The following is a 20,942-nucleotide window of genomic DNA, read 5'->3' as shown; positions in this document are numbered from 1 at the left end:
ACTCCGCACTGTTAATGTTTTCCGTGGTCATCAACAACGAGATGGTTGAAATCGATGATTAAAAACCATTTTATTTGGGGGGGGAAAGCATTTAAAGCCATGCACAAACACAGTGAATACATCCCTGACGACCACCAATGGGGAAGCTTAGAGCATTAGCCAGCCTCACCAACGCCAATCCGACACTGCATGCAACTTTTGAAGCCAACACTGCTTGGCGCGCAATTAAAAACCTCCTTCAAGAATTGATTTTTACCATCGTGTTAAAACAGACGTTCAACTTCAGTAGGTTCCTGCACCAAATACTAGGTACCGTTAACTCGTTAAATGGACCACAAATTAACGTGAATTTCCTAAAACCGTTTGTTACCATCACCACAATACACTGCCTCATCACACGTGGAATATGTAATGCTAAAACTACACGTGTTGCGACACCACTATGGCCTACTGTACATGTACCCGAGCGCTGCTGATGCATCACCACGCTACTCACTACGTGCACAGACGTCAAGAACGAGCAGACAGCAAACACCGACCCCCAGCGCATCAGTCCGAGAGTGATGGCATTTCATTAACCGTTTAAAGATTACCCCAAATACACTCACCGAGATCCAAGCTACGCTTGCCATGATTATCACTGCACGGGAATAATAAACTTGATTTGTGCTCAAAAACCTAAGAGCCGGGCGTGCTGCTCCCGGACAAACTGATGTCCTGGCCAGGAGAATTAGATGTTTCCGATTAATTTCCTGCACACCATGAAGAGAGTAACTTTGCCAATACGCTTGATTTTACAAATATGTAGGAAATGGGTTAAAAGTAGGACGCATCAGGCACTTTCTTTGAATCCATCTGCCTGGCTGGTCCCTCAGCCTTCAGCATCAGCCACTGGTACACCTGCAGAAGGACAGCACAAGCAGCGGACCGTCAGGCCAAGCAGGAAGGTCAAACGCCCAAAGGTGACATTTTCATGATGCTTGTTTACCCAGGAAAGCCTCAATGAGTCGAGACTTTTTTCAGGAGTGTCCTGCCAAACGTTCACAATCTATGGCTATGTTGCTGTGTGTGTAATCCCAATGGAGTAAATTTGCAGTGTAATTTTTCAATAAAGTCACGTATAAAGATAAAATAATAAATTAAATAATAGCATACGATGTTTCGATTGCAACACAAGCAATCATAATCAGGTATAATGAAATAGCGACATAGAATCTAACCAGAAAACTATAGACAGATATATAAGCAGACAGATATCACCAAGATACATAAAAACAAGAGGAACGGAGACACAGACAGAGCAGAACCTAAGAACGCCTGTCTGTGTGTCTCCGTTCCTCTTGTTTTAATGTTTTGTCTTTCTTTGGAATTTTCACACTTAAATCTTTGAAATACGTAATCGACCAGGCTATGCATTAATTGTGTGTTGACCGACTCTCTGTGTCGTTTTACATAACATTTCGATACTTTGCTAGGTTATTTAATTTAGTGTGTTCTGTCTCCCTCTAAACCTGCTTACTTTACTACCACTCCCTTCGTACTCATTGACATGTAAATTTTTTCCCTACCCCCTCCCTCTCTCTGCCTCCGCCCCCCTCTGTCTATTTAAGGCCACCCCACAGAGATGATCACCCCTCTCTGGTTCCTGTGTTGCTCTATGTATCTTGGTGATATCTGTCTGCTTATATGTCTGTCTATAGTCTTCTGGTTAGATTCTATGTCGCTATTTCATTATACCTGATGATGATTGCTTGTGTTGCAATCGAAACGTCGTATGCTATTATTTAATTTATTATTTTATCTTTATACGTGACTTTACCGAAAAAACCAAAGAATAATTCCTGCAGTCACGAAAGCTCCAAATTAAGATTGTAATTTTTCAAGTTTTGCAATTTGGACCAAGACGGCATACAACTACTCGTTTAGAATTACAGCACGGGATCTTCAATGTCCGCTCTGAAGCAGTTGGCACGTACTTTATGGTTAATAGACTGATCCCTTGCCCATCGCGGGAGTTATGGACTTGATAAAAGCCACAATTGGCAAATCCGCGATCCGCACACTCAAATCAAATGGGTAACAGGGTTTGATTCACGGTTTGTAATATGACACCCACCCCTCCTTTTGTTTTACGTTACTCAACATCAACCCAAACATTAAACAGTATTTTGAATGTAAAATTTGATTAATATTTTCTATGGTAAATGTATAGAAAAAAATTACGTAGAGTATTGTAAATTACAGGAAGAAAAATTGCGTGTGGCTGATCCTCACTGGAGTCTGGGAACACCGCGTGACCTGGGACCCCGCCGCTTGGAAGACAAGATGGAGACAAGACGGCACTGCGTGTTCTTCCGTTGGCAGCATCATCAAGAGTAGCGCAGTTACGACGTGAACAGAAATCTCGCTGTCAACCGCGAATGGTGGAACCATGGGCATGATCAGCGAACTGTACCTCCATTAATTTGGCGCGAAAGCAAAAAACCGCGATAGCTAAACCGGCGAGAGGGAAGCATTTGCTCTACACATCACGGTATTAACCAGGATGGCCTGCTAGATGTAAACCACAAACCTCTGCAACAAGCGGTGAATGTGCACTACAACTCAGCCACTCACCGCCCCCACACACATTAGGCCTCATCATAACGGTCCCCGTATGTAATCTGAGTCAGCCACAACCTCGACTGAGCCGCCTCACGGTGCGCACCTGTCGGGGGGGAGCCTAGAGGTCGGAGTCAAACCAGGCCATGTGGCCGTTCTCGCCGGGGTGCGGCGGCAGCCCGTTCATATCCTGGCGGGGCAGGTCCTGGTGGGATAGGTCTCCCATCCCGTCCGGGAAGTCCTGGCTTCTGTGAGGCCCTCCCAGCTCATGATCCAGCATGGGCTCCATGCCCATTGGCTCTCCAGGGTAGCCTGCATGTGCAGAGCACCATAGGCAACAGTCCACACTGAACACCTGCACAGGAATTGTATTCAATATTGCAATCCACAAGTTTAATTAATTAATCCAATTATAGAATTCGAATAATTTATCCTGGAATAATCTGATTAGCTATAAAGCTCTTTTTCAGATATCCGGTAGTTCACAGATGTCCAAAGAAAGTGTGTGATGCATCCCACTTTTAACATTCCATTTAGCCTGTTTAAACAAGAAAGCCTCACTGAGTGTCAAGACTCTTATCTCAGGAGGGTCCCGCCAACTTTTTACAGCATGGGATGATGTTGCTTTATGTGTTTTTTTAGCTATGGGTGTAAAGTGGAGAACATGGGAAAACCCCATGCAGAACAGGGGGAGAGACAACATACAAACTCTCACACAAAACAAAGATTCCCCCATATAGCCTTAACAAACTGTTGGGGCAAGTGCTGTTAGCAAGCACCTATAAAGGCCACCACGGCACACGGGGGGACTGGGTGGCCACCACCATACCTGGCCGCCTTTGTCTTCCGAGTGGCGATGTTTACACACTGCACGAGGTACTCATTTTGGAGGGGGGGGGGGTGTCGACCTAAGGGAGGCCCAGAACCAGTACAGATAACACTAACACAATTTTTGTTCCTGGGTAGTAAGTGTTATTTCGGAATTGCTTATGCTTAATAAGTATAGAAAATGGCTATTTTCCCCCACAAACTTTGCTTTTGTGAACAGGACAGTGATATTTAGAAATTTACCTATTTTCAATGAGAAAATGGGCGAATTTGTGTCTTTTCGTTCACATAAAGTCAGAAAAAAACAACATTAATCAAAATTAACATGCATTTATCAAGTAATACAAAGATGGCTACTAAAGATTTAGAAGTCGTTTTTCGAGATTTATGATTATACTGTAAATCACTTTCACGAATCAGCCCCCAAATGTAGTCTCGCATCATGTTCTCGTTATACTGTCCTTGGTAGCGGCGTTTAAAGTCCAGTATATCCTGGTGGAAGCGCTCGCCTTGCTCCTCCGAGTACGCTCCAATGTTCTCCTGGAATTTATCAAGATGAGCAAGGATATGGATTTTGAGGAACATCCAACAGCCCATTGTGCCGTAGTTCTTCACCAGTCTCAACTAGTTCCACCTTGTGATTTCCCAGGAAGCCACAAACCACTGCGACAAAGCTGTTCCAAGCTGCTTTCTCCTTACTAGTGAGCTTCTTGGGGAATTCATTGCACTCCAGGATCTTCTTTATCTGTGGTACGACGAAGACACCAGCTTTGATATTTGCCTCAGACAGCTTAGGGAAGAAGTCTTGAAGGTACTTGACGGCTGCCGACTCCTTATCTACAGCTCTGACAAATTGTTTCACAAGGCCCAATTTGATGTGCAGTGGTGGCATCAGCACCTTCCGGGCGTCCACCAGTGGCTCCCACTTGACGTTGTTCCTCCCCACAGAGAACTCGGTCTGCTGTGGCCAGTCCCGCCTGTGGTAGTGCGCCTTGGTGTCCCTGCTGTCCCAAAGGCAAAGAGCAAGGAAACTTGGTAAAACCGCCTTGAAGCCCATCAGGAATGCCAACATTTTGAAGTCTCTGATGACCTCCGAGCCGTACTCATCATATTTCAAGGCGTCCATCAAGGTCTTGATGCTGTTGTAATCCTCTGAGGTGCAACAAGTGAGCCAGGGGAGGAGAAGGGTACTTGTTACCATTATGGAGCAGCACGGCTTTGAGGCTCCTGGATGAACTGTCAATAGAGGTGCCACTCATTCTGGTTACAGGCGATTCCGATTGCCTCGAATAGACTGGTCACATTGTGGCAGAAGCAGAGCCCATCTTGACGGGTGAAGAAGCTGCAAAAAGGTTGGTGACGCTTCCTCTGATCTGTGACTTGCACACTTTCATCCAACAAGTTCCACTGCTTGAGCCAAGACGTCAAAAGCTCAGCATTGGACTTGGTGAGACCAAGTCACTCAGATCAAGTCGTTGACTTGGGTAGTATGGGTTTCTCTCCTCAGCTCCACCTCTGAAATTGTCATCTGGATCTACATCTTCCTCGCTCTCTGACTTGCTGCTCTCTTCGAAAGACGGCTGCTCTCTTCTCTCTCTCCGGAGGAGTGGATACGGGGAGCTCATGGCAGTGTGGCACCTGGGCGATGAAGGAAGGTCCGGATACGTGATAGCAGGTGCATTCTTGGAAGTCTGACGTTTGGAAGGGTCCACCATGCAGAAGCAGCAGTTGCTTGAGTGGTCAGTGGGTTCCCGCCAAATTATTGGGATAGCGAACTTCATGGCTCTCTTTTCCCCTCTGTGCCATCCGACAAAAATACATTTATTTCACCCATCACTAATGTGTAAGAGATTCTCGCAACATTTTTCAATGATATATTTCTTCAATAACATTGAAAATTATAAAACATTTTAAAATTATAAACTTTTACTATTTAAAAAATTGTAACAAATTTTATAACATAAAATTCCAAGCAACAATTGTCCATCTTACCTTCCAGAGTTTTTTGCATTGCTCGCAGGTGAAATGAGGTGCCCAGGGTTTGTCTTGATCCCCGACCGGCATGCCGAAATATGTCTTGTAGGCCTCACACATCTTAGCAGATGCTTCCACAGTACTTTTTCACTCTTGACTTGATATATTTGCCGCAGACATAGCAAAATGCATCTGCCAGATGCTTGCAGCCTCTTGATGCCATCTCAGAAAAATGCAGATATGGATCCACTTAGGCAGCTGGAACTAAACTGAACTCGTGGGCTTAAGGTCCCTGTATTTATACTACTATTTATATTACGGGAAAGTTCTAGAATGTTCTAGAAGTTACTCTAAGTTTACTCAGCACAATCTATCTGGAATGAATTAAAATCGGTACATTTCAAAATATCACTATCGTCATAAAAGCAAAGTGTGTTCGGGGAATAATAGCCAGTTTCTTTACTTTGGAGGCATAATAAATTAGGAAATAACACTTATTACCCAGGAACAAAAAAAAATTGTTACACAGTGTAATCATCACCGGTGTTTACTGTGAGCGGGAATCAATTTTGCATCGCTGGGTTCATAGCGCAGCACGCTAACCACTCCACTATGGCTTCCCCTACCCACCCCACTCACATGCACTCTCTCTCACATGCACTCTGCATAACTGGGCGAGAACATACACATTTGTGCCCGAAATGGGAATTAAGCCCAGGCCATTCTTGCTGCGAGGCAAGAAAGCGTTACCACCATGCGGCCCTGCCGCAACCCTGCCACCACCCTCCCGCCCCCGTGCTGTAGTGGCCGAGTGGTTTTGGGGTCCAGGCACCTGAATGCTGCATGGGGCCGCCCGGTTGCAGCAGGCTGCCGTGGCTCCCGTACATGTCACTCTGGTGGTACCCACCGGCATCCACCGGGTGCATCACGTCTCCTCCCATCACGCCACCCTGCGGCACCACGGTCACCACCCACACACACCAGTCAGCCGTCACCATCCTCTCATCATTATGATTATCATAATTTAGTACGTTTAGTGTTAAAGATGTTCAAACACCAAATAGACATCTATTGCAAGGCTCTGCATGCTTTGATTAAAATATACGCATTGTCCTTGAAACTTAACCAGAGCACCATCCTCCGTTATGGTCTTGCCTCGCTAGTGTTAGACCAGAGAAAGTAAAAAAGGAAAACCATACAAGGACAATGCAAACAAACATGCTTTGATATTGTATGCATTGTCCTTAAAACTGATTAGTCTACACCAGACAGCCTTCTTTATGGCATTGTCTTACTGGTGCTAGACCAGAGAACACCAAAAGACAAACAGCACAAAGGCAATGCAAGTATTAAAACATTAATAGCTCAGATTGAGCAGTTAAGGGTAAAGGAATTGAAAACTAATTTTAGATTGAACACTCTTTTCTTTAGAACTGCTTTTTGTGTTTAGTTGTCCTTCCCCGACACCTCCAATTAGCACGGTTGGCTACGTACGGTGTGAAAGAAGTTCAACATATGTATACACAAAGAAAAGGATAAAGCTGATCGTTTTTTCAACATTTTGATACCGGAAAAAGGGTCCCGTAGATACAGTACACGCATGGTATTCGAGCCATTTTTACATTGCCAGACTATCGTGACGGGTGCTTTTTTCAAAAGGGAATTCAGGAGCTTCACAGTGGGGGGTAACGATTGCCGCAAGTAATCCCAATAAAGTAATTTGCGGTGTTGCTTTTCAAATTTTGACGGCAACTCCGGCACACGATGGCCTACTCGCTTTGAATCACGTCACGAGATCTTTACCATCCACCGAGGATCAGACGGTGCGTAGTATGTTACGGTTAAGCCACAGACACCGCAGTGATAACTGGGGCAACCTTGCAGGATTCGAACTGCGAACCTCTGCAACACCGAGCAGCAAACGCATCACCGCCGAGATGCATCAGTCCCAAAAATATCTTAACTGATGAACATACGTGACTTATCGACATATGGCTTGTCGGCACGCGACCAATCCACTAGTGACCCATCAACACGCGACCCATCGACCTACCTCATTCCAAGCAGCTGGGTCGTCTCTGAAGAGCGAGTGGGTGAGCTCCACCGACAGCCGCTTCTTGAAGTCCTGGGGCTTGTCCTCCGACATGCGGAACAGCACGGCCGCTGCGTACGTTGCTGTGAATGCACGCAGACAAACAACCGGTGTACCCACGGCCGATTGCCAGACTCCTCCCATTCAGCCCATTCATCTGTCTGCTTGGCCCAGCAATCTCATTGGATTTTGAAAAAAAAAAGAAAAGTTGAAGGCTGCACTTGACACCATCGCGTAGACCATGGGGCCCTGATAATAAAATAGTATTTAAATATCTTTCCAGGTTTAACGTTTTTTAAAAACATTTTTGGCATATTGCATCGATGGTAACCATGTTGTAGAATGGTCTGTTTAACACGTAGGCTTTCGCGACCAAAATCATCCATCAGAGGTTTTTGTGTTAGATCGCGTATTTATATAAATGTGTCGTTAAAACCCGCCACCACTCGACACAGCCAACTAGTAAGGGTTGTCACGTAAACAGAACATGCCAATTCATCACAAGTACAGCACCACCGGTGTGTTGGAGAGCCAAGCCACAACATTTACAAACCGAGTACGACGTTTCGCCAGTAATTACAACAAGCTTCATCAGGCGACAGCCAGGTTTGTGGAGAATTCTTACTATTTAGTTCCTTATATAGAGGGGTGATGAAGCTATCATTAATAGCTCGTTTTTTTCATATTTTACCACAAGCTTGTGTGGTTATAATGCAGACTTCATGCCTTGCGATAGGTGTCGATTTGTTGTTTGGTCATCTGAACACCTCCAGTATTATTTCCAGCAAGGGAAAAACTATTATTTTTCATCTTCTTGATACCAGCAAAAAAGGTCCCATAGATATAACTGCTCAACTAATTAGATCAGTCATGGGATGACATTGACCAAATGAGTCACTGAGTAGACAATGGATCTCTCTTAATAAAGATACCACACTGGAACATGGTTACCATCGATGCAATATGCCAAAAACATTTCAGAAAAACGTTAAAACTGGAAGGATATTTAAATACTATTTTCTATTATCAAGGCCCCATGGTCTACACGATGGTGTCAAGTGCAGCCTCCAACTGTCAGTCACTCCTAGCTCTCCGAGCCATGTCCCATGAAGAAGAGGCATTGCCCAAAACGTCACTTATTGTATACGGCAAGTCCTCGCTTACCGTGTAGTGTTCACACTGTAGCGTGTTTTCGCGGTCATGCAGTTCTTGCATTCGGGAACACTTTTCGCACAATGTGGAACGCGTACCTTTTGAACGCGGAACACGCACACCGTTCTAACGGTCGACGACGTATTACTTTCTTGAGCTAAGTGGTACAGTGATACAGTACGTGGAATGATACAGTAACGTGGCAATGTACCCTCATTTATTTGTCCCGCCATCTCACTGCCTGTCTGTAGTAGTACATCATATCTCGCTAAACTTCATCGTTACTACATTATTTATGGGGAAATAATTTTCATTGAAAGCGTTTTTCGCTGAACACATGTGAACACTGGCGCACTAAGCGAGGACTTACCACAGGTTTTTTTTTTTGCAATGGGATAAATTTACAGACTCCAATGGGATAAATGCAGACTCCACACTCCACACAGCCAGAGAGGGAGAGAAGCACCCGGGGTAGAAATGAAACCCGAGCGCTCCTTGCCACGATGCCTGAAGAGCTTTGACACTGTCCCTCCCTGACGGTGCCAACGCTCGTCAAGGAGGGGTCACGTGCACCGCCGGCTGGCTCACCCACTCCTTCGTTGCGCGAGTGCAGCAGCTCGGTGAGAGGCGCCGTGGCGCCCTCCGCTTCAACAGCCTCGGCCGCCTCCTTCTCCTGCGCCAGCTCACAGAGTACGCCAGCCGCCACGCGCTGCACGTTCTCGATGTTGGAGTAGAGAAGCTGCCGAGCCAGAGTCGTGGGGGGCAGGGGTCAGGGCACAGCCTTGACAAAGCACTTACCTCGCCAGTGCAATGGTGGTAGACACAAAGATCCCCCGTGTAGCCTATAATAGGCTTTTGGGGCTAGTGCTGTTAAGCGAGTAGCACCTATGAAGGCCGGCACGGCAGAGAGGGTGGGTGGCCAGCACCACAGCCCAGCCGCCTTTATCTCCCTTGTGGTGATGTTTACACATCGACCTAACGGAGGCCGAGTTGATCTAGCAGAGGCCCAGGACCGGTTCAGATAATTGTCACTGGTGTTGAATCGTGAGCCGGGTTCATAGCGCAGCACGCCAACCGCTGCCCTACTGCTCCACATATGCAATGGTGATACTATTGTTAGAACAAACACATTGATGAATTTATTTTGTATTATTTTTATGATTATGCTTGTTATAGCTGGAAAAGCTGCTCCTTTTCAACATTGCTTTGCATAATTGCAATTGAGTAATTTGCAGTGTATTTTTTTTTAAACGTAGACCGTCTGTGACACCAGCACACAGAGGCCTAACCGTTGCAAATAACTTCACAGAATCTTTAACGTCCACTCGGAAGCAGATGGCACATTAGTTAGAATAACTGTTATCAGTAATTTTACCGTTTGAAATATACAAAACGTTTCTCTTTTATTCTATTTTACCTTCATATGTTTAACAATAATTGGACTGGAATCTCTGTGTTTCAAGTTACAACACAGTTTCACGTCATATAGAGGCAGACCTCGCTTAGCGCGACCCCGCAGAACGCTGATCCGTTCTAGTGCTCTTTGTCCTGAGGAACATTTTTTACAAATATCTCAACAGTGCTTCCAAGTGAGAACAAAAAGCAATGCTGGCTGAGGAAACGTACCCGCCCCCCATCATTCACTCAGGGATGAACGCTGTGTGGCGAGACCTGCAATGTGAATTGTGCTGCCGTCATGAGTGAAGGCGCTCTCAATATACATATGAATAAAAAATAGATTAACGTATGACAACACGAGGGCGATACGCGTCATGTGTAAATGCTGCTTCAACCTGCACGAAGAGGGGGATGGTGTTCAGTCCGCGGATGACGGTGCGATTGTGGGCATCGCGTGCCAGGATGTGAAGGGCGCCTGTGCAGCCCTCCACGATCTCCTCCATGCGGATGCCATCCTGTAGAGCACCAGAGTAGTCACGCTCCCTTAACATCTCACCACCACATTCATCGTTCACACTGCCTTCAAGCAGACAAATATGTATTCCCGCACCTCCGATTAGCACGATTGGCTACGTACGGTACAAAAGAAGTTCAACAGACATACACTGGATATTTTTGGATATGGCCCTGCTTCTGAGCAGAAGAGCCGAAGTACAGTTCTTAAAGAATACCTATTATATTTTTATACTGTGTAATTTTACGTTTAAAAAATACAACTGAAATAACTTTTATTATTATTATAATGTAGTACATTTGGCATTGGTGCCATTATTATCACACGCGGATATCACAAAGGTAAGCGCTATGTTTCAGAAACATAGTCTGCAATAGTTTCACAGTAGGGGTAATGTTGCGATGTGTAATCCCAATTGAGTAAATTGCAGATAATCTTTTTCCAACTAGATATTGGGCCAATCCCAGGTACACTGTAAGTCTATGGGACTATTTTTTTTTCATATATGGTATGTTTTTAGCCTTTTTCAGATAGGAGACAGAACCAGAGAACCCAGGGCAAACCCATGCAGAACAGGGGGAGAGAATACAAACTCCACATAAAAAGTGCACGAAATCGGGATTTGGCACTTCTTGCTGCCACGCATAAATTATGCCACTGTGCCACCCTGCTGCCCAGTTAGTTATCAGTCGATAAAATGCCATCAGCCTCAAGGTGGCTAGGTGGTTCAGTGGCTAGTGCCGCATCAGAGCAAAGAACTATTACAGATTCTGGGTTTGAATCCAGGCTACCACATATCAAAAACCCGGGCTCTCAAGCTCGGAAGTGTAGCCAGTTGATCAATAATTGCAGAAAAACAACAAAAATAAACTTCTTGTCACTTTACGAGTCTTATTTCCAGCTTTGACAACTTAAATCGTTTTTTTTTGTATATTGCGGACACGGTTACAGAAGGGCATGTTATCTCCCTCGCCTGATATGCAGGAGGTAGTGGGTTCAATCCTGACCCTGACGTCTGTATATTTGGCGTTTTCATGTTCTCGCCGTGGTCGCGTGGATTTTTTTCGAGGTTCTCTGGTTTTTCCCTCCATATTTAAAAACATGCGTTTATAATATTTGGCTGCTGTAAATTTCCACATAAGCCACTTGATTGAGCTATCATGTGTGGCCAGGTCGCTCCTGAAAAATAGCTAATAGCTCAGTGGGTTTTACCTGGTAAAATAAAAGATAGTTTAGTTTCATCTATAGTTTAGGTCAACCGCCCCGTGTGTGAATTTTTGTAGCATGGCCTTCCAGAAGCCATCCTCTAAGACAGGTTGATGCACGGCTCTGCTAGAGTTCTGAGTGGAAACGTCTTCGTCTCACAAGTTGACAATGATAAGATGCCAAATGCAGGCCCCAGCATAACCCAAGAAATTATTTAGCTCATAATTGCTATATAAGTACAAATTTTGCCAAAGTTGAAATCCTGCAGTCATTTCTGCAGTGGAGTACCCAGTTCCGAGCTCACTGCACTTGATGGAATTAAATGTAGTGAAGTCAGATTGACTGATGATCTATTACTCACTGCTTCATACCAGCCACTTACCCACCGGCAGTCATCTCATAACTTTTCTATTGGTACCACCATGATTACTGTTTTTGTGAACTTCAGTCATCAATTCCTCCACCTATGTTGAGGACTCAAATCTACCAGACTGTTTCATTTCATCTGCATGGTGTTCAACCACCACGCTGCATATGTGAACAACAACAAACTCACCCACCCACTCACCACAGTGCAGGTCTCAACAAACACCGAATATGCTGGTGTCAGGGTCGGGATCTAACCCACGACTTCCTGTATAGCGCAGAAAACAAATATCTCAACCACAAATCATCTGCTTCACCACCAGCATGTTTGGGGGCGAATGACGTAGCCTAACCGTGGCACATTTACCGCTTGTTTTCAGAGGTTGACAGTTTGAATCTGGCTGGCTGTCCTGGTTATTCCTGCAGGCATATTAACCTACAACGGTGACGGGGCGGTGCAGGGCACTGACCACATACTGTGGCTGTCCCCCGGAGGCCGCGGTTTGGCGCTGCGTGTCCTGGTGAGCGCGAACCAGCAGTTGCACAAGTTGGGGGATGGCACCGTGCTCGCGCAGCGGCGCATGGTTGTCTGGCAAGAGCGCCAGGTTACGGATGAGCCCCACCACAGCCTGCATGACACAAACAAAGATCGTCCGTGTACAGGCCAGACCTCGGTTAGCGCGACCCTGTAGAACGCCGATTCATTAGAGCCCTTTGTCCTGGAGATTTTTTTTTACAAAAAATGTAAGATAATAAACATTTCAACGGCGCTACGAGCGAGAACACGCAGCAGCGCCAGCCGAGGAAATGTACCTGCCCCCATCATTCACTCAGCCAATGAGTGTGACAATTCGATTGTCACGATTCCTGGTCAGGATCACATTTAAAGATACATAAATAAATCTATTAAATTTTCCAATGTTAATACAGTATGTTTAGCCAGGTGAGAACTCATGAGACTAGGCTAGTCTCAGGCTCCACCCAAAAGAAATCTCACCACAGACATTTTAGCTGAGGGCATCACTAAGACCTGGAGCGCAGCAGCTCCAACCTCATCTCTCCCACCACTGCCTTGTAGGAGTACAATAGAATGCACTCGTGAGTACTGGACATAACACTTACTGATGTTATAATAAATGATTATTTTTATTCACGAAAGGTTTATGATCTGTATTTTTATTATTATTAGCGCTATTATCGATACCTGATGGAAGCCCTCATATATTGCTCATACGTAAGAAATAATGCTGTCAAGAACACATACCCACATATACAATGGTATAACGACCCCTCTTTTAGCGCCGATTGATTAGTCCTCACTTCTCCAGGAGCGCTAAGTGAGATCTGCCTGTACCCGGAAAAGACTCGCCGAGTCTGAAGGCCCTATTTCAGGAGTGTTCTCCCAAGTTTTCATAGTCAGGGGCTATGTTTCTACGAGTTTTCCCCCATTGAGTCATTTTGTAAGCATTGAGATGTTTGGCCATTTATATCCGGAGTAAAGTCATGCCGAGTAGGGGAAGAACACACAAACTCTGCAAAGGCAGGAATCAAACCCAGGTGGGTGGCCCTTCTTGCCTGACAGCAAGAAGGGCCACCCACCCACTGCACCATCCTGCCTTGTAATCCTACACATGTTAGGGCAAGTGTTGTTCGCGAGTAGCACCTATGAAGGCCTGCACGGCACACGTGGGGATGGGTGGCTACACCCGGCTGCCTTTGTCTCTCCAGTGGTGAAGTTTACACACCACACCACGTAGTCATTTAAGGCTGAGTCGACCTAGGAGAAGCCAGGACCAATTAAAATATTCACCGCTGTTATTGGTCATCAGTAAGAATTGAACTCGAATTGCCAGGTTCGTAGCGCAGTGCGCTAATCATTGCAGCACCACTTTCCACAAATATATAACAACCGTCATTCACTACTAAGTGGTGGTGATGTCACTATGGCACTTGAACCAGGTTAAGTGCACTTTGAGGCCACGTGAACTCTCGAAGGCCGGCTGGCAGGAGGTCACGGAACAGACCCAGGTGCCATGGGTTCATTTGACTGAGATGACTGGCCGTTGCACCAACTGTGCTCTTCACTGTGACAACTTTCTGAAATATAGCTGTCTGGCACTCCGCTCATTGTGAGCGCCGGTCCTCTGCTTTCCACTTTTGTTGGAGGGCAACTGCCTCCAACTCCTCAGTAGCATCTTTCACGGACTTCATCCACAGAGGCCAAACTTGACACTGCTGGTACCAGTCGTCAGAAAGTCCACTCGGCTCCACTTATTTCTGTATCACATCAGTCCACATTTTCTCCAGCCCGTGCCGCACCCATTTAGCTGTTTTATATTTACGCACACAAACACATCTGTAAACACTGTGCACTGTGCGTGAAAGCATTGGAACCTTGATGAGGGGCCAGCGTGACGGGGGCTGCAGCAGCTTCACAGTGATGGGCAGGCCGTAGTGCAGGCGTACAGCTTTTTGCGCCAGCTCGGCATCAGGGTGGCGGCTGGTGAGGTGGCGCAGTGCGCACACAGCCGGCTCGGTGATGTCCTCTCGGTCTCCGGCCTGCAGCACCGTCTGCACCAGAGCCTCGATCCCACCGACCTGCGCCGCGCCCATGCGACCGACACGCGGAGGGGAAGCGGCAAACAAGCCGGTGAACAGCGGGCGAGTGCATGGTGTGCAAACGCGATGCCACGGCTACGGGCATCTCAGGAGGTGACTAAAGATTTATGTGCCTTAAAAAAACTAGTTTCAGATGATGGGTGTCGCCACCCACTGACTGGGATAGTCTTTATTTTTTACATTAGCGATTTTCTCGTGAGTGCTGACATTAATAATAAGAGTCCAGTGGACGGAGCCACCGACAGTCAGAAAGTGAAGATGCCGGAGAAGTGCTGTGGATTGCAGCTGCAAAAACGTAGGGTAAGTCCTCGTTTAATGCGGTATATGCGTTCCTGAAAAGTGCCGTGTTAAGCGCAAACATTTTCCCATAAATAATGTAAAGATAAAGTTTGGTCAGTAAGCACACGCAGTGAGATGGCAGGACAAAAAACTGAGGGTATGCCACCGCGTTACTGTATCATTCCGCGTATCGTACCGCTCAACCGCGCAACTCAAGAAAGTAGTTAATCATGTCAACACCACGTGTTCAAGGAGAACTTGCCGCACATGTTATTAAAGAAACTTGTTGGACTACATTTTCAAAATCGAGCAGCATCACAAATAAACATGTGCTTCATGGTCATACATGACTTTTTATGACTATACTGACTTACAACATATTGTACCGATGATACTTTGACACAGTTTTAAACAAAACGCCACATTTACTTGATGTATCTGGTCGTGAAAATTGTACTTCCAATTTAATGGCGAGTGAACTTAAACAATAACTGGCGTGTTGTTAAACGCTTGTACATCATGTGAGCATTTAATTTGTTTGGCTGAGTTGGGTGGTGGAGGGCCTGCCAAGGCAGGCGCGCCGTCACCATCACACGGCCAAACAAATTCATTGCCAGGTGCAGAAGCATTTTATGCACCAATTGTTATTGTTAAAGCTCACTCAATGGCGAGCCGAAAATCAATTCTCACAGGCATATTTATAAATCCGATTACGCGATGTTTAACAATTATTCTAACTTTTGAGATTTTTATTATTTTACTTTCACTTCCTGTATCTTGTCCTGATAATGCTTGTACACTTGACAATTTACTTTGTTTGGCTGCATCAGATTGTGGAGACTCTTAATGACACATATTTGGTCAAATCATTACGTAGTAGCCCAACCCAAAATATCAATTACGAATCATAATTATTGGCTGTTGGTACAGTCAGTCCTTGCTTAACGCGTGGTGTTCACACAACATGTTTTCGCTATCATGCAGTTCTCCCATTTGGGAACACTTTTCTAAAAACGGGGTCGAGCACTGTTATAATGTTGGAACGCGCACCGTTATAACGCAGAACGTGCCCGATATAACGCGGAACACGCACCATTACTTTCTTGAGTTGCACAGCTGAGCGGTAGAGTAAAATAGTACGCAGAATGATACAGTAACGCAGCGGCGTACCCTCGGTTATTTGTCCTGCCATCTGTGTGCGTAGTAGTACATTGTATCTCGCCAAACTTAATTGCTACTCTATTTACAGCGAAACTGTTATCAGTTAGCGCGGTTTTTTCTCTTGACAAGGCACTTGTTAGGAATGCATCCACCACCGCGTTAAATGATAGACGCCTGTATTTTGTATATTTCCTGGTTATTAAAAAAGGTCCTAGATCTATACGTAACCTAAATTAAAATATACATTGACCAGACGCTGAACCTACCTGGCATACAACCATCTTGTTGCGGTAGTTATTGCAGGTGAGGTTGGACAGGATGCCCGCTCCGCAGGTCACGACGTTCACGTCATTAGATCCCAGCAACTGCACCAGCGACTGCAGCAACCCCTCCATGTTCTCCTGCACCACACAGCAACACCGCATCCACGGGTCAACAACATCTCCTGAACGACAGTTGGTCACGTCTAAGGGCACGTGCGCAATCGGCAAAAAAAATCACAATAGCGGTAGTGATATCAAAAGCAATGCTTCAATAGAATTACCTCTTTAATTTGGACCTGTTTCGAATATTAGGTCTCATCAGCAGGGCATGGGCTGTGAAATAAATTCTGCTGGATTGTCTGGTATGACAGGCAAAGGCCACCAGTCGGTTTTGTACCCAATCAACTTTACTCATTGAGTCTGTCACTCACTTTGAGGACTTGGTCAATCAGAATGATTGTATTAGTCTCGTCAAGACTGTGTTCAACCACCGCAGGTCGCAAAAAGTCACTTACTCATTCAGCCTCTCATTCACCCTCTCTTGACTCACCCAGTCAACCACTTACTCACTCAAGAGCCACTCACCCACCCACTTGTTATGAGCGGCTGAACACGAAGCTTCACGGTCTGTTGCTGTATAGCACCCAGCCTGATGACGACTGGCTCCGTGTTCCAAAGGCAGATTCGACTCATGGCCCAGATAGTTCCCCGATTCATTTCCGGAATCATTTCTTGGCGGACGGTGGCATCAATAGATTATGACTCATGTTACACATTCGAATGGGGAAGCAGCTGCTGAATCTAAGCAAACTTCTGATGGGGAGTCTGCAGCTCACTCAAGGGCAACAGCGACGTGGTCAGACTGTTTTAGGAGGACCGGTGTGTTATGCTGCACAGGTGTACCGCCAATGTCAAAATGTGCTTACGAAAAAAAGTTATTATGCAGGAAGCAAATAACTAAACAACTAGAAAAATACACACAAGGATCCTTCATCTGCTTTTACCCAAACATTCGCCGGCCAAAGGATCAGCACCATGGGCACTTAGCAAGCTGGCCGCACTGACCTGCTTAGTGGCAGCATCGGAGAGATTGCGAAGGGTCCACAGGCAGTTCTGCATGAGCCTCTGGCTAGGGCTGTTCAGGTGAAGACCCAGGGCTTGCATGCCACCTGACGCCAAGAAACACATGACATTATGGTGCTGTTATGGAACATGTATGTAGATATATATGTACGTCACCTATATTTAAACACTAGCTTTACTACCCGGCTTCGCCCGGCCGCCTTTGTCCCCCCAGTGGCGATGTTCACACACCACATCAGTTACTCGTTTGAGGCTGAGTCGACTTAGGGGAGGCCCAGGACTAGTTCAAATAATCGTCACCGGTGGTGGTTGTGAGCGGGAATCAAACTCGGGTCGCTGGGTTCGTAGCGCAGCGCGCGAATCGCTACAATGGCTACGCAGTCGCTGCCCCCCCCCCCCCCACACACACAGGATAAAGACAAAGATCCCCTGTGTAGCCTGTGAGACTGTAGGGGGTAAGTGCTGTTAGCGAGCACCTATGAAGGCCGGCACGGCACACGAGAGGGTAGGTGGCCAGCACCACGCCCGGTCGCCTTTGTCTCCCCAGTGGCCATGTTCACACAGCACACCAGTTACTCGTTTGAGGTTGAGTCGACCTAGGGGAGGCCCAGGACCGGTTCAAATAATCGTCACCAGTGGTGGCCGTGAGTGGGAATCGAACTCGGGTCGCCGGGTTCGTAGCGCAGCGCGCTAACCGCTATATTACACTACGCTTCCACATGCACGGGTCACATGACAGATGTGACGTCACAGCCCACTTGCCGTGCAAAAAAATATGCATTATTGAGCCGCCCCCCCCCCCCCAAAATACAAAAGTCTATTTTTATAATTTTTGGTGTAGTCTGGAAAGTACCCACATGGCAAATTTCAAGTTTGTTGCATGTCGGGAAGTACGCTAAACATTTTGAACAGACACACATAATCACAAATATCCCATTAATATATAGAGATTACCTACAAAACCACCACGGGTTGTATTCAAAATGTATGGTAAGCTCTCGCTTAACACGCTTTGTTCACACAACACGTTTTCACGAGAACACGGTTGTTCCATGAGGGAATACTTTTCGCAAGATGTGGAACACCCCCTTAACGCAGAATGCGCACCATTATAACGTGGTTTCTGAGCGGTCGACAATTAACTACTTGCTTGAGCTGCGTGCCTGAGCGGTAGTGATACAGTATATAGATACAGTCAAGCGGCGACGTAACCTCAGTTATTTGTCCCACCATCTCACTGTGTTTGCATACATTGTATCTTGCCAAACTTTTTTGTTACATTATTTACGGGGAAATAGTTGTCGCTTAACACATTTTTCGCTTAACGTGACACTTTGCAAAAACGCATCCACCATGTTAAAAGACTTACTGTATTATGAACATTCAGAACGTATTATAAACATTATTCTACTGTTTGGGCTTCAACTACCACACACAATTCTCAACACTATCCTGGATTAATAACAGAAAAACAATCCAGACAAGTGTAGTGACACAGCGTTGACTGTTGTACAGTAGCTGCAACTGCAGGTGGACACTTAGCGCACACGCTATTGAGCATATACACGGGTGTGCCGGCAGGGTGGAGGAACTGGGGCAAGGGTCACGGCAGACCTCGTGGGGAGGTCCCTGGAACCCTCTGGTGGATTAGAGAAGGGAGGCACGGCTAGGGTGGAGCCAAGCCGCGCCAAGGGGAATATAAGCAGTGGAGAGCGAGAGCTCCGGGCTTCCGGTTCTGGGAGTGGACTCGTCTCGTCGTCGCTGTCGTCGTCGCCGCCGCCTTCGCCTGGTCATTGCGCAGCCGAACAGTAGTTGGCTGTCTCGGTCGACGCCGTCGGTGCAACGCGGACGTGGTCGTGTCTGGACCGGGACGTACGGCAGCGTGGTCGTGAGAGAGGGAGCCGGAGTTGGTGGTGTGATCATAATAAAGGAAAGACGGTGCCTCCTGCGACAACCTCGTCTCCGACTGAGGGTGTATGTGACGCACGCCACACGCACACACACACAAGCCTCGAGAAGAAGGAAGAAGAGACCTGCGAGACTACACAAGTAGAGTTAGGTGTAGTTGGGAGTGTAGTCTGGAGTGTAGTTGGGAGTGTGGTTGGGAGTGTGGTTGGGAGTGTGGTTGGGAGTGTGGTTGGGAGTGTGGTTGGGAGTGTGGTTGGGTTGTCGTCAGAGCATAGTTTGTGTGTAGTTGGGAGTGTAGTCGGGGGTGTTGTTGGGGTGTGGCTGGGGATGCTGGCGTACCGGCCTCGACGATGGCGGGCTTGTTGCTGGGGCACACGGAGAGCACCTTGAGTACACGACTCGTGGTCCATAGCAGCTTCTCGTAGGTGTACGTCCTCATGATGTGCACCAGCCCAGCCGGACCCCCACTTGCCAGGATTATCAACTGAGAGCCAAAGCCAAAAACACAGCTTTGTTACGAATATTTTTTTCGATTTAAAGCTTTCGTGACTGCAGGGATTCATCTTCTTGGTTCTTTCGGTAAAGTCACGTAGAAGGGAAGTAATAAAATAATAAAAATAAAACATAATAAAACAATTCTCACGACGTTTCGGCCACAACGCAAGCAGCCGTCCTCAGGTGAAAACCAGGTCCGTCGAGGCGACAGAGTCTGAATGAAACAGCACAGCTTGGAGCATATATATATATGCTCCAAGCTCGTGTGCTGTTTCATTCAGACTCTGTCGCCTCGACGGACCTGGTTTTCACCTGAGGACGGCTGCTTGCGTTGTGGCCGAAACGTCGTGAGAATTGTTTTATTATGTTTTATTTTTATTATTTTATTACTTCCCTTCTACGTGACTTTACCGAAAGAACCAAGAAGATGAATATTTTTTTATTACAGGCAGAGCTCGCTCAGCGCTCGCGATGCATTCGCTGGAGAAGTGAGCGTTAATCAAATCGGCGATGCGTTCCCGACAGCGTTATTTATTTTATATGAGCAGTATATGAGGGCTTCATTGGGGTAACGGTAATAGTGCTAATAATACAGATGGTAAACATTCTATCGTAAGTAAAAATGTCTTAAGATAACATAACTAAGTATTATGTACTGTACTCGCAAGTGCATTCTACTGTAATGGGATCAAAGTTGGAACTGCTGCGCTCCCAATCCGGGTCTTCGTGATGCCCTCAGGCTAAATGTCTGTGGATAGGTTTCTTTTAGGTGGTGCCTGAGACTATCCTAGTCTCTTTTCTTTCTTTTCCCAATGTGGCTACATAGCAAAACAATCGTGAGCACGAATCGTAATAATTATATTGCGGAGGGGTACGTTTCCTTGGTCGGCGCTGCCGTGTGTTCTCACGCGGAAGTGCTGTGTAGATATTTTCATTTCAGTTTTTTTGGTAAAAATTTTGCCAGGAGAAAGAGCACTATAACAAATCAGCATTCTACGGGGTC

At 46.3% G+C, this 20,942-nt stretch overlaps 1 protein-coding gene across 1 annotated transcript in view; it reads right to left on the bottom strand.

Moving 5' to 3' along the window:
* Nucleotides 1-51: 51 nt before the first annotated feature.
* LOC133345805 (catenin beta-1-like) overlaps nucleotides 52-20,942 on the bottom strand; it is a 44,889-nt gene continuing 23,998 nt past the window's right edge. The window contains exons 7-17 of the mRNA XM_061556794.1: nucleotides 19,784-19,928; nucleotides 17,519-17,622; nucleotides 16,457-16,591; nucleotides 14,526-14,729; nucleotides 12,602-12,760; nucleotides 10,441-10,560; nucleotides 9,236-9,386; nucleotides 7,457-7,578; nucleotides 6,236-6,353; nucleotides 2,708-2,913; nucleotides 52-900 (exon numbers count right to left, since the gene is read on the bottom strand). Of these exons, the coding sequence (XP_061412778.1) occupies nucleotides 2,723-2,913; nucleotides 6,236-6,353; nucleotides 7,457-7,578; nucleotides 9,236-9,386; nucleotides 10,441-10,560; nucleotides 12,602-12,760; nucleotides 14,526-14,729; nucleotides 16,457-16,591; nucleotides 17,519-17,622; nucleotides 19,784-19,928 (1,449 nt within the window). The 3' untranslated portion in view covers nucleotides 52-900; nucleotides 2,708-2,722. The remainder of the gene's footprint in view (nucleotides 901-2,707; nucleotides 2,914-6,235; nucleotides 6,354-7,456; nucleotides 7,579-9,235; nucleotides 9,387-10,440; nucleotides 10,561-12,601; nucleotides 12,761-14,525; nucleotides 14,730-16,456; nucleotides 16,592-17,518; nucleotides 17,623-19,783; nucleotides 19,929-20,942) is intronic.

This window comes from Lethenteron reissneri, chromosome 23 (assembly GCF_015708825.2).
Source record: "Lethenteron reissneri isolate LAM-NWPU_2019-01 chromosome 23, ASM1570882v1, whole genome shotgun sequence".
NCBI classification, from domain to species: Eukaryota; Metazoa; Chordata; class Hyperoartia; order Petromyzontiformes; family Petromyzontidae; genus Lethenteron; species Lethenteron reissneri.
Note: the sequence above shows the minus strand (reverse complement) of the source record. Positions and strands in the feature narration are given on the sequence as shown.